The sequence below is a fragment of the Habropoda laboriosa genome, unplaced genomic scaffold, assembly GCF_001263275.1.
Source record: "Habropoda laboriosa isolate 0110345459 unplaced genomic scaffold, ASM126327v1 scaffold14, whole genome shotgun sequence".
In the NCBI taxonomy this organism is placed as follows: Eukaryota; Metazoa; Arthropoda; class Insecta; order Hymenoptera; family Apidae; genus Habropoda; species Habropoda laboriosa.
The window spans coordinates 808,977-827,861 of NW_017100137.1; the positions used below are offsets into that span (position 1 = coordinate 808,977).

Below are 18,885 nucleotides of genomic sequence, written 5' to 3' on the forward strand. Positions count from 1 at the left end.
AAATTTAGAAATAAAATAATTTTTATAGTTATCAGTATTTATATTATATGTAAGAGCTTTTACAGAAAAATATTTTGTTATGTCACATACGAAACAAAGTTGGTTTTTTAATCTGATTTCGCAATGTGAAACATGATACGCAAATAATAAACTGTTTTACAGTATGTGTACGGAGTAATCTTGCTTGTTTGTTTCATTTTTGCACCGATTTGCAAATATACGTGTTCTTCTATCGTTTAGTATTTAAGGTATGACATAAATAAACCGTAAGAACAATAAATTGAAAGAACCAAGGTATTTATATAATTTCTATTATTTTTACGTATTCTACGAAGTCAACCTTTCAATGATATACATCCAAATATTAAGTAAAAGTTATAGGTTGCCTTAATGTGAAATGAAATACAATTTTTCAGTGTATTGATACATTAAACTATTTTTAATTCATAAAATTTGTTCTTTACAATATAGTAGGTACACATTTCAAATCAGATTCGTGCCAAATTTTATTTAAAAATTAAAGATCCACCCTCATTAATGTCATTATGCCGATAATTGTATTTTGTAATAATTATAAACCTCAACCTTTAAACAACATAAAATAAAACAAATCTTTATATTTAGAAATTTTAAAGCAATTTACTTCCCACTTCCAAATCACTAGTTTTAAAAGTATTACATTTATGTATTATCTCTTATTAAAAAACAGGAAGGGATTCTATTAAAAGAAAAAAAAAAAAAAAATCGAAGTGAATCTTTTCTATTTTCCACAAACGAGTATCAACTAACATCATGAGTCTCGATACAAGAAATCGTTGTTGTCGCAAAGAAAATACCCTAATCGCGAAAGTTCTGGCGAATAAAATAAGAAAAAAAATGCGAAGGAAGTGATGTGAGAAGAACGGTGATTTTCCAGCATTCCATACCGACGTTCAATATGTTACAACGCATCTGTCGATTTCGAGAAGCCGTTTTCACTGTCTTATTCGAAAAATTATCCAATGATCGGTAACGAGCTCAATGAGAACGACAGGCTTAATTTATGAGATGTCGTATATACTACGTGCTACTTATTATAGTCATTTCTTATATAGTTGTATCTGTAATTGTATAGCAATTAAATAAATATCTTGAAACTCTTGATCGTGTAATGCCGTTTTGTTTCTTTTATTTTTTTTTATCTCGTTACGTTATCGTGCACAACGATATTGATTTTTGGGTTTTATTCATCCTCGCTTCCTCTACTATACTTAATTATGTAAATTTATGTATTCGGTGTATCTCTCGAGTCTTCTGCGATATATTGTGATATTTTTGTCGTTACTTTCGTTTTTCCTTGTCGGTGTTGATTTATACCATATTTTCGTCGCTGCATCTTCATTTGTTTTCCTTTTTTTTTTTTGTAAAGAATCGCGATTCTCCCTTCGTCTTAGCGGTTCTTTTTTGCAAAGGAAGGATGATGGAACGGAAAGTTGCGATAAAAAAATAAGCGATCGATTTATACGTTACCAGTATTGACTTTGACGCACGTGAATGTGTAAGTGAGTGTTTCTACTCATGAACATCTTAGGCCCAATGTCCATGATGTGTCGCGTCAGAGACGCGTACGCGATGAAACTCGCTTGCTATACGCTTCAGTGCTGTGACCAATTGGAACAGTGGATGGGATGTTTGTCCATGAAGCGTCATCGTCATGTTATCGTCGCGACATGCATTCGTTATGACGTCTAGCTTACGTTGCCGCAGTCGCCTGCATACGAAACAGAAGGCCAATCTTCGTAACTGATGCAAACTCTGCTGTACGCTTCGTGAAAAGAAGCCGTCCACATATACGCTACGCATCACTGAAGCGCACAGCAAGCGATGTTTCGTCGCATACGTGTCTCTAACGCAATGCATCGTGTACAGAACCAAACGTTGCCGCCTCATACGCTACATGTACGTGTCTGTTACGCGACGCATCGTGGACATTGGGCCTTACTCGTCAGGTGCTTTTCTTCTGCGGACAAAAAATATCGATTATGTTCTTGTTTAATTTAATTTAGCTTCCTGTGGCGGCGCTTCTTATTCACTCGCTTTATTACTAGCATTTTTTCTTTTAACAAGCACAATTTTTCATAAATATTGGTGAACTTCATTCTTGTTGATGTTGTTTTAATTTTTGTTTCTGGTTAAATAACTGTGATATATTTTCACTTTTATTTATACCTTATGTCAGATATATAATTGTTAGGCGTTACTTAACACTTTCATTGATGTTTCTCAGTTTATGATTATACTAGTTACATTGAAATTTGCAATAAATTATGCTATCATTCGATTGTTCGATTTTCGCTAGAACAACGAATGTGTTAAGATAAATTTCCTTAAAACTTAAATTTTGTAAATTTCAGATTTGAATCAAGTCGAAATGAAACGAGTAAATAAAATTTATTGAAATGTAGTCTAGGTGAAATTTACTATATAAATTTGTCAATATTCTACAAATCATACCTTTTAAATGTGTAAATATGTCTTTTAAACGAAATTTTTGAAATGTTACATCGAAAAAAAAATGCTGTTTTATTTTGCGTCAAACATTAACGCATTAAAAGTATTCACTTAATCAAGTTATGCGTGATTACTTTCTAGGAACATTTTTATCGTGAGAATTTTCGCTATGTAGAAATTACACCACCAGAAAAAAAGCCCTGAACATAGCAAATATTCCATAATCAATGATGGTAAAGAATTCTAAAGTTACTTTACACTTTAACCCTTGCCGTACGACGCCTGGGTCTATTCTGGGCAGATAATTGCAGCATAAAATCTGCAGAACATAGAAGAGATATTGCATTTGAAAACAACGAAATACGTAAGTTTTTCGAAACGATTGTAAATTCAATAGAATCTACCGATAGAAAAATAAATAAACGTCATGATACAACAGTACAAAGAAAACATGCGAGATGTTATATGCGTATCAACAATAACAACAAATATCGAATAAAATGCAACATATACAAAAAAATATGTATGTACTGAACATTCAATTGCAAAAAACAACCTTTTTTGTATAAATTTTAAAGACAATTTTTGTGTATTCACTTGTACTGTTATCAAAACTTTCCTTAGACATAAAGAAAAAAGTACAATAGAATAGAAACTTAGTTCAAAATCCTTACACAAGCGAGAATAGGCTACGGGCCCAAGTGGACTCAGGCGTTGTTGTTCGTGCAGTTGCCTAAACTGTTAGTATTGCGAGGATTAAGCGTGAAGCTTAATATTCTTATGCCTACTTCACGTGTAGAAGGTACGTGTAATTAAAGGTTATGCCAAGATTAAAGTAACTTTAAAGTTTCGGTGAATTCGAGCCTATGATAATACTTAATCGATATTCGTTATACATCGCAGTGTTGTATTTGCGGTACATGCGAACGGGGCCTTTAAAACGGAAACTCCTCTTACACAATTAAATTCATCACATCGATCGTCGGTACCTCGCGCGCATATATCAATTTACTTTCCAGCAAAACAGATTAAAAAACTATTTAAACTTTTCTCCTAATTAGATTTGTTTCTAATCATACCTTTGTACATACTTCTACCTTTGCCAAATAATTTAAAAATACAACAATAATTTAAGAAGAATAATCTTCTATTAATATAACAGTAGGTACATTAATGCACTGTCAAATAACAAACTTACGTTTTTTTCTTTTTTTAAATTAAATTTAATCGTGTAAAACAGAATCGTCAATGCTTTCATTTATTGAAATTGAACGTGTTTGCTATTCTTACAATCATCTCATTACTGATCGACTACTGTCAAAACTATTTCAACAAGTATACTACTTGATGACGGCTTCTCATTATACATCGTGCAAATGGAATCTTTTCATAAATTATAGTCGTACAATCTAATTTCTTCATTTAATAGCAATTGAAACCACAGTGGTCTTTGTAACTAAAAAGAGCATCGTATTCGCGAAGCGGTCTCCATTGGCACTTGAAAACAACGTTACAATTCCTCGACCCCGTTCCACGGTTAACGCGAACAAGAAAATGCTTCGTTTTTTAATCTTTATCACGAGAAACAAGGACTGTTGTCTATTCGAAGTAAACGAAACCTAGCAACAAATCGTAATAATGTAACGTGCACGTAGAATAATCAAATGCACCACGATGAAGTTGTTTCGTAGCGATACTGCGACTTCCCTCTTATGCAACTTCTCTCTGCTGGAGCAAGTCGAGAATTTGATCGATAGTTCTCCATCGATTCTATTCCATGGAGAAGTATTTGTCGAAATTTTTGTTGGATACTTTAATAAACGGGAATCGTAATTTTTCTTATCATTAATTGTCGAGTGTTAATATTCGGCCAGTTGACGTGGAGCTAGGGAATTATTTTTGGAACAGGAACGAATAATCGTAATATTGTTTTTAAGCTTGATCGATGTTCATGACGTTTCCAGAATCATCATCTCCACGTCTCGTGGTGTTTGCATACATTTTGCTACAAGAATCGCTCCAAAAATATTCTTAGAGACAGTTTCATTCGATGTGTATTCATATTAATCTATTAATAATACGTTATACCTGTGAATTACGAAGCTGTGCTAATTCTCTAAATCTGTTGTGTAATTGTAAATATTAAAAAATAAGTTAGTCGAAGTTACAGGTTAAACGTTTCAATTTTTCTTTTCCCCTCTATATTTCTTTTTCTCTTTTTCATTCACTTACTTCCTTCTTTTCTAAGAATAGAGCTTAATTGGAAATTATAAATAAGAGATTGTTCCCGGTTATTATAATTTATTATTCCATGAAAATTTTGGAGAGATCCTTGTATTTACATGACGAACGAAATAAACACAGTTGCAAGCGCGTCGCTTGACTCTCTATATTCTTTTTTTTTGTTTTTTTTTTTTTACGATTAACTCACATTATCTTTACCGAAAACGATGGTCTTCGTGATCTGACAGGGTCGTGCGTGATCTTCAGGGCACATTTCTCTCTCGATTGAGAAGAAAATTGATCGAGGTAAACAAAATTTTAATCTTAATTATTATTTCTGTTGTCTTTGCTGTTAACTATTAAAATTCTATTTAAATCGTATCCATATATATATATATACACATATAGATATATGTATATGTATGTATATATGTATGTATGTATATATATATGTATATATGTATATATATAAAATACAAAATTGTACTTTTTCTACGTAGTGATATACGAATATATTTCGGTGTGCTTCTATTTTATGCGATTTATCGTTCGAGTTGAAAACCACTGACCTACTAGTACTTATAAATGTTTATATAGACTGATTCAATTTATCGACATTCGAACTTCTGAAATCAAAAAGCAAATCAAAGATTAAAACGAATAATTTATTTCCATTTTTATTTCACTGTATTACACTTGGTTGCAGTTAGTCTCGTTACCAATTCATCGTAAATCGTGTTTTGTCTGTAAAACGTTAAAACTCACATGTTTCGAGGTGTGTTCTTACAAATCTCTTAAAACTTTAAAATTGACGGACTTCCACTTCGCGTGCATTGAAATATCGTTTGCAAAAAACCAAGGATCCTTCATCGAATTTCTAATAGGAATATCAAGGATCCCTCTTTCAAATATCCCGTTAAAAAGCGACGATTTTTCGATAGCACGACCCTGCGCTCGCGACGGTAGTGTTCGACAATCGGCAAACGCTCGATTGTTTTTAGTTAACTGCATCATTTTTTCCACCTCTATTTGCCATCTGGTCGGAAATCTTAACAACTATATTTATATCGTAAAGCATTTTGTATGCGTTTCTCCCGCGATCGTATGCCACTGCGATCAATGGAGGCGTCGGCCGACAAATTCATCCATCCAGACTTGTTCGACTAACAAAAGCCGGAATTAATTATCTGGATTTACGAAACTAGCGCGATCTTAATCGTCGTTTCTAGAGGTGTTTCAATTACATTCTTGCGGCTGTGCGACGCTTCGTTATCTCTTGAGCGAGCCTTGTCTTTTTTCTTTCTAAAACTTCAAGCGCGGAGGAACTGATTTTCAACGTTAAACCGTCGATCATACTGTTCTGCATGAAAATATATCTGTAGAAGAAAATGAACTACGTACTTCAGATAGAACTTCGACGCGCAAAACACACCGGTAAATTTTCGACGGCAGCGACGAACATCCCCTTGCCATAGAACAATGTTAGAGAGAGAGAGAGAGTTCTATGAATTATCGCGCGAGTTCTCGTTATCGTACAAAATCAACGAAAGCTTCGAACGGAAGAGAAATCGAACTGGTGATAGGGAGAACGTGAAAAGGTAGAATATTCTCACAGATCCCTTGTATCTGAAGAGAAGCACGTGCAGTTTCGTTTTATCGAATCGACGCCCCGGTTGTACTCGGAAGTTATCGTGCGATAAAAGTCACTTTATGTATACACGCTTCAGGCCGACACGTAACGACGTTTTCACGCGGTGCATCCGCAGTTGCATCGATCGCGGGTGGACGTGCCGCCACTCGCTTCAAAGCCTAATATACATCGAGTATTAGGTTTACAAAACAGATACCCTACTTCATCGTAGGGTTTCAAGGGGTTGGATCGGTGGTTTCACAATGGAGAAGGATGTGGGGCTTTTTTGGATAGCTGGAGAAGGGATTCCAGGAAAGTTGATAGGGCAGGGAGATACTGGTTACTCCCTTAACTTGTGACAATCAGCGATCTGCCTCTGCGGCGAGCTGCATACTTCTCTCCAATGATTCAGAGCGGATCCTTTACACTCCGGGCCGCCAAACTCCAGCCGTCCAATTACCTAAAATATCAACAATTATGTATACTCAATGAATAGAACTAACGCGACACCGTGTAGATGCGTTTACTGGTGCTCTTTGTTCAACTGTTATTTGCTTATTTCAAGTAAATCAGTTGCTTAAATGTTTGGATAATTTTGAATTAAGGAATTAAAAAATAAATATTAAATATTCTAGTGTATAAAAGTTACATGTAGGTTTATGTGATTAAACGATGGAAGTATAAACGTCTCTAGCAGAATGTCCGTGTAGTAGGTCAGAAAAAAGATGGTTCTTATACATGTCAATCAGGATGAAAGTTTTTTGAAGTTTAAGTATTTCACTTATTAACAGTGTATTAAAAGCGACAAAGTACTGTTGAAAATTGTGTACTTTTTAACAAGTGATTTGTTATTATGTTTAGGTCCTTAGTAAGAGCGCTAAAACTCTCTTACGAGTCGTATAATTTTAGCAATGTTGATCCTAATTATTGCGTCGACTTTTTAGGAACACGTTAAACAACAGCCATATTTAAATATATTCAGACACGTGAATGATAAAATCGGTCCTAATTTCATTAAATTAATTTACTTCTACAGTTAAGCCTAACGCAAAATGCTCGAGTGGTATTTTGAAAATTAGGAATTATCGAATTAATTTCCCGATTAAATGCTGTGGTTTGCATCGCGTTATATAAGAAAATTGTGAAAAATCACGCTAGGCCGGTGAAACCGAGTACGACTTTCCGTCGCGTCACGCTATACCCAGCCGTAGTATTAGAGCTTGAGGGCCGTGGAATACGATACGAATACACGCGTATCAACGTGTGCGCGGTTTAGCGATCCAATCAATCATGTTCATTTTTGTTGACTAACACCGTCACAAGAACGAAATTACCAAGTATTCCTAGAAATTCTTACCTTCGCGTTTTACATATTACAGAAAGTTCAAAACGTAGTATCATGTTACGCGGTAACATTTTTAACCCTGGAGATGACTTCTGGGGTTTGCAACTAACCTCGCTAACTGCTTTCGCTCTCTCCGCTTGTTAACTCCTTATTACGTTCGAAATTAAAGAAAAAAAAAACTAACAGAAGTAAATCGTGCCGATTATCGCGTAGTATATGTATAACGATTACTATAATCTTCCGGTTTTATTCCTATGCAAATTTATGCTCTCGGGTTTTCAACTATATTCGGTAAAATTTACTTATACTATGTAAAGAATCATGAACAAACTAAGGGACATAATATCGTGGATACGTAGTATACTGGTAAAACACGCCACGTCAAAAAGTTCTCATTTTTACTTTATGGTAAAAAAACGTATAAAACTTACCGTCTTACATATTGGTAATACATACTAAGTAATAATATAACGAATAAAGGAAACCAACGGTACGAACAAATTGAATAATACAACGATATTATTACCGTAGCAATCTACATTAGAAAAGAAAGCAACAAATTGTACTTTTTCTTGAAATGTACGGAAAAATTCCACAAACATTTAGTATAAACTTTTAAGACCGAGTTTAGTTACCCTTGTCCCCTTTTCTCATAAAAAATTCATCGCGATCACTCTGCAATGACATATCAGCAATCGACGCGTTAAACGACAAATTTAGAGGTTAGGTTAGCACATGAGGGAAAGCGCGAATTGGAAGTCAGTGTAAAGGAAATCAGAGGTATAAGTTTTCAACACGTACCTCGTTTCTTGTAACACGATCCCAATCGATCAACATGAACTCCAGACTGACGTTGTTGATACCATCAGCACCGTTCGGTATATCGAAAACGAAGGACTCGTTAAACACTGGATTAAGGGTGCGTTTCTTCACACGCGTCTTTCTTTTCGCGATGCGCTGAGACTTGTACAGAAGATAGATCTTGACGTACGGATCCGCTAGTCCTGTCACGTCCATTTTCGGCAAATTCTGCGCCTTCAGCACGACCACCGTCAATCGGCCGTTGTTCGGCTGCCAGCAGAGGGAAACCAGCAGTTCTCCCCTGCCTTGCGATTGAATCTGTAATCAGAGATGCTAGGTTTTTTTCTAAGTCCTTTTATACGGAGTTTCTCTTTGACCAATTAATGTTTATTGTCAGAGGCTGAGTGATCACAGAGAGATTTTGTGATTGTACTTATACCACGCAACAATACCATTAATACTGATATTAAATGTGAATTCATTCTCACATTTGTATTTCTTATAAGGCATTTTACAAGAGACGGAAACGTTAAAATAGATGATTGCTAGACATTTCACCATCTATGTGAAAGTCGAAGAAACTATTGATGCAATCTGACTGTTATTATGAAAAATAATTCTTTTTTATTTTTTTTAAATTTTTATTAACGTTATTCAAAGTTTTTTTAAACTAAAATTTTCTTAAGTTACTGGTTACCATGAAAAAGTAGAACTTCTATATTGATTATTATGTACTATTTAATTAATATTATTCAGATCTTTTAAGCTTTCTCGCAATTGAGTTTCTTTTCATCCATGCTTTCCACGCGAAAAAGTAAACTTTCCATATTAGTTACGTATGCACTATTTTTATTAATATTATTCAGAGCTCTTATCGAAAAAATAAAATTTCCATACCAATTATACATGTACACTATTGCTATTAATATTACTTATAGTTATTAATAGTTATCGCTAGAAAATAAAACACATGTACTATCTTTTCATTAACGTTGTCAAGTATTTTTAGAATCTCTGAAAATAAAAATAAAAGGAGATTTTGTATGGTTTTCCCTCTAACGGCCGAAAACCATTGAAAGAACTGTAATGTGGAAATTAGGATATTTCGTGAAATTTTTATTTTTCATAACAGCGATAAAAATTTCAATTTTCAATTTCTAGAGAAACAGAGAAATAAAATGAAAATGTATGTCATTGTAATTTAAAAAAATGGAAGAATTTATGCATGTCGTGTTTCAAAGTGTAGCATTATACTTCGTGGCTTGTTTCTCACCTTGAGGCTTCTAGGGCATATTTTTCGACACAATGATATCTCCTGGTTATCAGCGTTCTCCAAATCGGACACCGACGAAAGTGCACACGTTAATTCACCGATAATATCGTCCCGAGAGTATCTATCAAAGCTGAGTACTATAAAGTGCAGGCTGATTTCCTGTGAACGACAATGAAAACACAGTTCGAGATTTAATTTATTTATACCGTGAACTCGGATCGTTTTAAATTTGATTGAGCTTACTTATACTTTGATTCGTGTTAAAATTAATTTAACTTATTTATATCTTGAACTCCAACTCTCTTAAACTTCGCTCAGTTTATTCATACCTTGGAGATTCTTTCTTCGACATACATATTCGGAAGATTGAATTCGGATATTCATAGAATATCAGAGCAGTTAGTTACATTTAACATTCATCTTTGTTAAATTTTCATCGTATTAAAAAAGATATTATACAACGATTGTTATTTCTACTTGTACAAAATCATCCTGTAATAGATAGAGTACAATCTAGAAATTTCACGTACAGAAACGATAACGAAGAGGTAGTCTAAAGTTAATTATCCCCCAATCGTAATAATTAACAATTTTTATCATAGAAATTATCAATATTCACAAGTTTCATTTCCAAAATACGATCAACGAATAAATCAACAATATTTTTAATTTGAATTTTTTGAAACCAAAAATTAATTGAAGATCAATCAAGAAATGGGAGTTAATTTGTTACCTGAAGTTGATCCTTCGATATCCCGAAGAACGTGAAATCTTCGTTGTAGACAGGGTCCCTGGTGTTTCTGAGGACCCTGGTCTTCACCTGATGCTGCTTGTCGGGCAACAATTTCAATTTCACATATGGATCGCTGGTGGCATTCTGCTCCCTTGCTGGTAGTCCCTTACAGCTCAGCACCGTCACAACGAGCGCATTCTGTTCGCTTACGTACCGCAATTTGAATATTAGCTGGCCCAGGTTGTCTTTGTTGTTCTCCGTCGTGTGGTTCTTCTCGCGTTCTGTTTTCTCGTTGTTCTCGAGTTCCGCCTTGTCTCGTTCATTCTCGATGCACAATGTTACCTCGCCGGAAGGTGTGTGGGCTGGAGTACCTGTAATTCATTGAATAAACAATTTTCTTTTTAATTATCGATAAGTAGATTTTTGCGAACATATCAATTTGTTGTGTAGTAGAGAAATAATTGTGAAAGCATTTTTATGACATAGTAGAAGAGTGAAAGTTTCTCGTTTTTATTCGTAGTTAACAATGAATTTTCTGAGAAATTGGTGATTTAAGTTTGTGCAGCTTTAAAGATGAGAGGAGGTGATAGACTCTAGACAAGTCTTCAGGCGGGCAAGGGCACCCGCCTATGCCCGCGGACAGAGCTGAGGGCAAAGTGGCGGGCTAGTGATGTCACATACATTAAAGCGAAGTGTATCTTTGAAACATAATTCTCCTTCTTAAGACAGGCGATGGTCACTACATACATACGTACATACACGCACCGTTGCCCAAAACGGTGTGGCCTCTTGCCCGTCGATTTGTTTACGCCCAAGAAAGCCTAATACGCTGCCCACACGGGCACTGCTCTAGAGTCTAGACTTTGAGTGTTACTAATTCACACGTGCCATTTTCATCCTCATTTATCCTCGCACCCGCACATTCTCTATTTCTCTGTTCCTTCCACTCTATGCGGACAATTTTAACAGACATTCAATGATATACGCCTTCAACCATGGATGGCCATACAGTCTTCTTATATACGATAATCTCACGCACTCGGTCCAAGCACTTTTCTTTCGCACCTCTATCGCTCTAACTCTCAAGAACTCTCTTCGTTCTATGATGGTCAATTTAATCTAAAGTCTGATTCACCTCTTGTTTACCACAATTTTCTTGTGTATTGCTCATCTGAATAAACTAGCTTAGACCGTTCTATCCCCAGTATTGGTCATCAACAGCCTTAGACCATAAGTTATATACAGAAACCAATTAGTATTTTAATTAGTCTCTGTACAACCAGGGGACCTCGATTTTATATTAAAATATTTTATCTTCCAAGTCGTGCCTTTTGGCATATAAAATCCCTAATCTAAACGGTATACATTATATCAGTGAATCTCTATAAGGTGTTAAATCCACAGATTCAATGACATGGAAGTGCTTATGCGCAAGACTGTCACACTGCAGACTAAACACTATCCTATCGCACGTCTATCACTCTAATCCAGTCATTCTCCATTCGCACTCTATCTCTTGGATCCAAACACTCGCTTCGAAGAATTCTTACACATATAAATGATAATATGAATGTCAGGTGTGCTGTGCTAGACGTATGTATGTGCATGTTAATTTTCCCAGTATATATAGGTGTATATACACACAGGGTGTTTCAGATATACATACATAGCTAAACTTTGAGAGTGTATCCTACTGTGCAGAGCTGAAAAGAATGCTAGTGGAAGGAATATGGGTCTAACTGGTCATAGTGGAATATGTATGACCACCTTTTGTAAGCATGAAAAAGATTGTGCAAACATGTAACTGGAAACATTTTCCGTAAACGTTTCTTATTCATAATGATACTTAGCTAAAATGCTCGTTATGTTTAGTACTGCAAGTTATTATTTTCTTTTCGGTTATTTATTGCATATTACCATTTTCTTTCCATTGAACGTGAACGATAATTTAATATAATTCATATTGTACAGTGAATCACCAATATACAATTTGTGCGTGAACTATTTCCAGCAATTCCTTTAACGAAGTATTCTTGCCAAGTTCTGTCACGAACAAAAAGTTCTCGTAACTCTTGCAACTTTAGAAATATTCGTGTAATACAATACACGCATTAACTTTGATTATCCGTTCCCATAAAATCTTCTACATTTACTATTAGGTCATTGCATATGAAATGGCGGATCCCGTCTTGTTTTCATAACTAAATTCATGTCGATTGTCGCATGAAAAACTGAAACCTACTTTTTCAAATGAAAGACTTGTTCCGTTGTAAAAGTTAGCAGCTAATATTATATTAGAAGTAGAAAATAGATTCTAATCAAATTCGAGCGAGATAGTCTTTTACGAATTAAAACGGGGACATGGTTCCAACAGAGGTAACGAAAAATATTAATACAGCATTTGAGATATTAACAGCTAGTGAATGGACAACACAACGTTAGTTCAAGCATTTCGATAATTGTTTAACAAAACAAATATTTAAGAAATTAGGCGACAATTGAAAAAATGCGTTCGAGCAATTTATTGCCAATATTCAGATTTTTATAACAACAGGCTAAATTTACTTGCAATTCGTTCGCAGTCGAATCTGCAGGAGCTTATTTCTATTGATAAAATTTCATTTCGACCACGTTATTCAGGTTTAAAGTTTCATTTACGAATTGACCATTTTATTTGCAACAATCTAAATACGCAGATACAGTACGAATAAAAAAGCCTTTCCAATTTTACAAAGTAAAAAAAAAAATCGCTTTCATAGAAACCGCTAAGAGAAATCTCACAAAGTCAGAGCAAACAGCCTATATACGCTGTTGAACAGCAAGGAAAGCAAACTTTAATCCCAGCGAACGTTTTTTTCCAAACAGGTCGATACACGTGAATTAGAAGTCTTACCTGTGCCCTGAGGTGTTCTGGGCTGTGAACCAGGATTTGAGGACTGAGAGCCAGTGGGGCTGGGCGTTTGTCCACCGGAACCAGGAGGACTCTTGGCGGGTCCGGTTGGGCTAGGACTCTTCTTCAGATAATGGCTGGGGGGGGCGGGGGCCTGAACGCCAAGGACTTGTCGGAGTTCAGCTTGGTGTGCTCGCGACGTCGTCGACAAAGCCACCAGGTCATCGCGACGGCGCAAACTAGGAACACGGCGCCCATACATAGCGCGACTACGGTTGTCGTCGACACTGGAATTATGCGTATTTCTTTTTCAAATATCGTTACTTTTACTTCTCGCTAGAAGATCATCCAGTTGCTTCTTTTATTGCTTTTTAACATTTACGTACGATGTCTCACGAGTTTCTGCATTCTGACAAACTTTGTTTAGTACGATCCGTATAGAAAGTGGAGATAAGGATAAATTGTGATATAAATACAGGGGGTTTGAAGGTTTGCCGAAAGATATTAGAATGTAAAGGTGAAATGTGAAGGAAATGATTGTGGACCCTTTTTTCAGGGTGATACAGGGTCGAGAGAGATTCATATGGCGGTAAATTCAACTTTCTTTTGGCGATATCAATTTGGTACCGGCAGGAACGGTCGACATTTTGAAACGAAGTGTTAATAATAAAGAATTGTATTGGACATCGACGAATTCTTCCTTTGTATCATATTGGTACAAGGTATTAATTATTTACTACTAATAGGTACACCGTTTCAGAATGTCGGTCGTTCCCGCTATTACCAGATTGGCATGAACAGAGGGGGCGAATTTATTATTGGACGAATTTCCTATCCTCCTATCGTTTCTTTTATAATTTACATTGCTTTTGTAAATTTTTAATCAAGCCTACAAACTTAGAACTTCAAATATATCGATGAAAATCTTGAGACACCGCGTATAGAAGGGTTAATAAATCTCTTGCGTGGGTGTTCTTATCAAAATGGAAATCTTCGATAATTCATTGAATACGTTTCGTTATAAATTTACTATTAACGTTTTAATTCATTAGAGCGATGACAACTTCGGAATTTTTATTTATCTTTGCCTCTATTTTATTTTTCATTTAATACTTGAGTTATGTGTTCCTGACACGTGAAATTACAAGGAAATACAAAACAAGGAGACTTTGATTTCTTTGAAGTACTGAACTAAAAGATCCCTAATCAAGATATTATTTATAATTTCTATTTCGAGTCTTCGATTTCGTAAAGTAATCACTTGTATTTTAATATCGAGTCATATTCGGAGTGCAACTTATGATTAAAGAACTACGGTTGGAATAAAAGTTAAAGATTATTAAATGTACAATTCTTCTTTGATACACTTTGAATGTGACTCGATATTACAGTCCAAGTGATTAATTAAAAATTTTACGTATAGGTACTACGTTTCATATCCAATTTAATCCCATTGCAGTACTCGCTATATTCCCCTGTGCATTTAAGAAACGACGATTTACCTGACCCAAGGACCACAATCAAACCCAGAATTATATCAGTCAAGCCTATAATCTTCTAAAATTTCTGCTTCTTTAAACAAAGATCATTTAATGTTAGAAAAATATCATATATACTTATTTACAAAAAATAAAGGTATAAGTGAAGATTCGAACTAAGTAAAACAGTGTTATTTTCCCATTGCTAATTAATAGGGACTCCTAGCAACGCTGAATCATCGCGAAAACGTGCGTGCCTTGACGATATATACTAACTGGAGAAACGTTATTCTAAAAATCTGTCGTTTAAAAACTCGATAAAAATCTATCAGAAGGAAAGTTTCATGCACATCCATCTTTAGATGGAAACATTATAGCGAGTACTCGAACTCCATCCCCTATTCACAGTGTGCTATGTTTAAGTTTATGCCTTGCCACAAATAGCATGCACATCGAGTTTTCCTTTAACGAGCTACTCGAACCGTGCTATTCCACGTCGATCCGAAAACGAAATACAAAAATAGTGCATGCATAAACCGATCCGAAGTTCTCAACTGCTCGCTTATCACATGGTCTCGCGTCTTAGCCATGGAACCGACCATCGTTCACTATACACATACCGTATTGCCGCAAATAACTAATCCAACGGGTACATCATCCCCTGAGCAAACGTGCGGGCAAATCTTACGAGATATCAATCGACAAATTATCTAGGAAAAGTGAGGGAAAGATAGCACGTAGAAAGGATCGTAATCGATGGAAACACCCAGTCACGAAATCTTACGAGATATCAATCGAAAAATTATCTAAGAAAAGTGAGGGAAAGATAGCACGTAGAAAGGATCGTAATCGATGGAAACACCCAGTCACGAAATGCACAGGATCACGGCGTAACAGCTGTCTACGGCCATCGCCACCACGATTTCCTCGATCCTCACGACTACTCTCTCCGTGATCACCACCCTTTTCAAACATCATCGAAAATACTCGATCGTTTCACGAAGAGAATGAAACGCACGATGGTGCAATCGCGTGAATCGAGGAAAGGACCTAGAATCGCGTCCGTGGTGGGATCGATGCTGACTGGATCACGAGGGTTCTGGTAGGCACAGGTACGAGGCAAAATTGTACAAGGATTTCTCACTGTGTGCTCCACTCACCGAAGTCGACGGGTTGAATCACAGATCTGACTTCCGTCACTTCTTCGACCATGTTCGGCCACGTTTTCACCAGTGAATTTAGACGCTTTTATCCGCGTAAGTCACTCGGCCACGACGCACTGAACGAATATTTACGGTGTGCGGACCGTTCGTGGTATTCTGAAGCGACCATCGAGCGAAATGCTCGATCAATAGTAACGGCCCGGAGCTTGCGCGGAATACACGCCGCTGAAAAGGAACCAACGACAACCACGACACAACGACGACGACGACGACGCCAGAGACAATGACGTTTCGTGGGTGAACGGAAGCTAAAGGAAGGTGTGTTCCTGCAGGTAACGAAGGATCTCGCGCAGATGATGATGCCACTCGTTCGGGGAAGAACCGCATCCACCGGTCGAAATGATGCGCTATCGATTCTTCCAAGCTGTTCTCTCCAGAGGGAATTCAGCTTCTGAGAGATATAATAAGATCAATTTTTCTTTCCTTTTTTTTCTTGCCTCTTCTATTATACAGATAGATCTCTGTAAGCGAAGAAAGATGGATCTGGAAGAGAAGGTAAGTAGAGATTAGAAAATTTCTGGATTCAATGCGTGTTCGGGGATGATCCTGGGATTTTAGGTGAAGTAAAGTGGTGTTTTGTTGCCGATCTAGTGTCATCATGGTGAATGGGATCGAGTTTGAAGTTAGCGTTGAAAATTCATTTAGTTTTTTCTTTTTTTTCATTTTTGAAAATTAAGTATCGTTGTTAGTTTGATTTAACGTTTGTTAATACTTTTACGAGTTGATGAATTGTATGTGTTTAATTGGAAATATTTTTAATCAAATATTTGTTTAAAAATATATGGGAAATTGTTTGAATTTTTTAGTCGTTCTACTTGAAAAGCTTACCTTTTTTAACATTTTACGGGATATTTCATTTAGGGGTTTAGCTTTGTCTGTGTAATGTAAAATCAATACTGACCCATTGTAAATAATGATTTTTGAAGAAACAATAGGTAATCCATCTATATTTATATTTGGGCGTGGGCTACGTTGCAATTGACCCTTCTGCATGCATTTGACATTTATCAACAGTTGTAAATTAATATATTCGTTGATATTGACCGATTTTTAAATGTTAATGTCAAGTAAATTTATATTGAACGATGTTTCACGATAAAAAATTCGAGTTATCGATGTTCCAGAAAAATTACTTTCTAATGTTCGAAATTTATAATTTGCAATTTCCTTATTGTTATTATTATCGTCAGATTTATTGGTTTCAATTTCTACTTACCAGTAAGAAACTGAAGGAAGTGTTAAGTATGAGAAATGTAACTTTAATCCACCTCGAGTTCGAGTTCAGTTTTGAAATATTGATCTACATTACAGGTAACACACGGAAGATAATTCTCCCATGAGTCATCTATTACCTCGAGCCTTCTAATTACGTGAATAAGTCAACATTTGTTTGACGATATTATTAAATTTTGCAAGTCCATCAGCGCATTCTAAACGCCAATGCAGTATTGGAATATTGTTGTTCCCTTCTTCGATTCATTTCTATTTTATGATCTTGCAAGTAATCAACTTAAAATTATATAATATATCTTTGTCTTGTAATACTAATAATAATTAAATCTAAATTCTCCTCAAATAGAAATTTCATATTAATTTTCATAACATTGCAATTTTCTATGTTCCAAATATCGATCGCGATTATTTTCTTCAGAAAACGATATCAAATTGTGAACCTAAAATTAACGTATCTTTACCTTATAACACTAATAATAATTAAATCTAAGATTTTCCTCAAATAGAAGTTTCACATTAATTTTCATACTATTGTAATTTTCTATGTTCCCAAATATCGATCGCGATTATTTCTTTTAGAAAACGTTATCAATTACCAACTATTCATCTTCAATGTTCAAATGTAAGTTTAAAGTTGTCAGAATTCTTGGAAAATGTCAAGCGCTCGAAAAAGTTCATTTTTGTCTTTTACAGTTGCTGACGTGAAATTCGTCCAAAATTTATTCAAATGAATGCCATTTTGGTCCGATCGAAATATTGGCGAAGGCCGTGTATACTACTGTGTGTTCGTATATGTAACATAGGTGTACACATGAACGAGACACTAAATTTCTTGTTCACCTGGACAGGTTCGTATTTTGCGTTCCCGAAAACATGACCGATGATGTCTGACGCGAGAATAAATTTCCGTAAAATATCGCGCAGACGGCGACATAACGCGTGTACGACGAGTGCATTTTTTAAACGAATTGGGATTAGGCGGGTGACAAATAGCGGTTACCGTTTCCAAGCTTTTAACGAAATTGTTATTAAATCCTTCAGTGGATTTGTTTTCGCGAATGTCTGCCGAGGTAAATGCATAAAAGTAATTAATGAAGAACGTTTCCAATTCGTCGTCGTTATCGCGGAAATTTTAACGCTGTTTTTATTCATTTGTTGCATTTTAGGAACGTAAACAGTTTTATTGTTCGATATAAAATAATATCAACGAGATATGCACCAGTTTTTTGCTACGCAAAAAATAGACAAAACTTTTCGAATAATCGTAGTTCATTTGAACGCGGAAATTTGTTAGTTTTTCTTCCCTTTTAAATTTTCTTCGAAACTTTCAATTTGGAATTTTTTCATTGTTCAGTGCTTTTGAAGTTCTGTCGAAGATTACAATTTGAACTTTGTAATTTGCTAATTTCCCTAAATTCCTCTCAAAGTTTTTACACGAAAATTTCGTAACTTCCTTTAAATACTTCCCCAAGGTTTTTAACTCGGAATTGCTTAACTTTTTAATTCTCTTAAGCTACGTCCATGATCATGTTTAATTATTCCATGGTATCTTGTGCTTGCATTAAA

General features: G+C 35.5%; 1 protein-coding gene across 1 annotated transcript; it reads right to left on the reverse strand.

The window, feature by feature from the left end:
* Positions 1 to 6,386: 6,386 nt before the first annotated feature.
* LOC108579174 (synaptotagmin-4) lies at positions 6,387 to 16,220 on the reverse strand. Its single transcript, XM_017942640.1, is given in 7 exon segments — positions 6,387 to 6,803; positions 8,490 to 8,807; positions 9,763 to 9,921; positions 10,496 to 10,866; positions 13,389 to 13,532; positions 13,535 to 13,672; positions 16,024 to 16,220. Coding segments are annotated over 7 exon segments (1,302 nt in total). The 5' UTR covers positions 16,076 to 16,220; the 3' UTR covers positions 6,387 to 6,683.
* Positions 16,221 to 18,885: the final 2,665 nt, after the last annotated feature.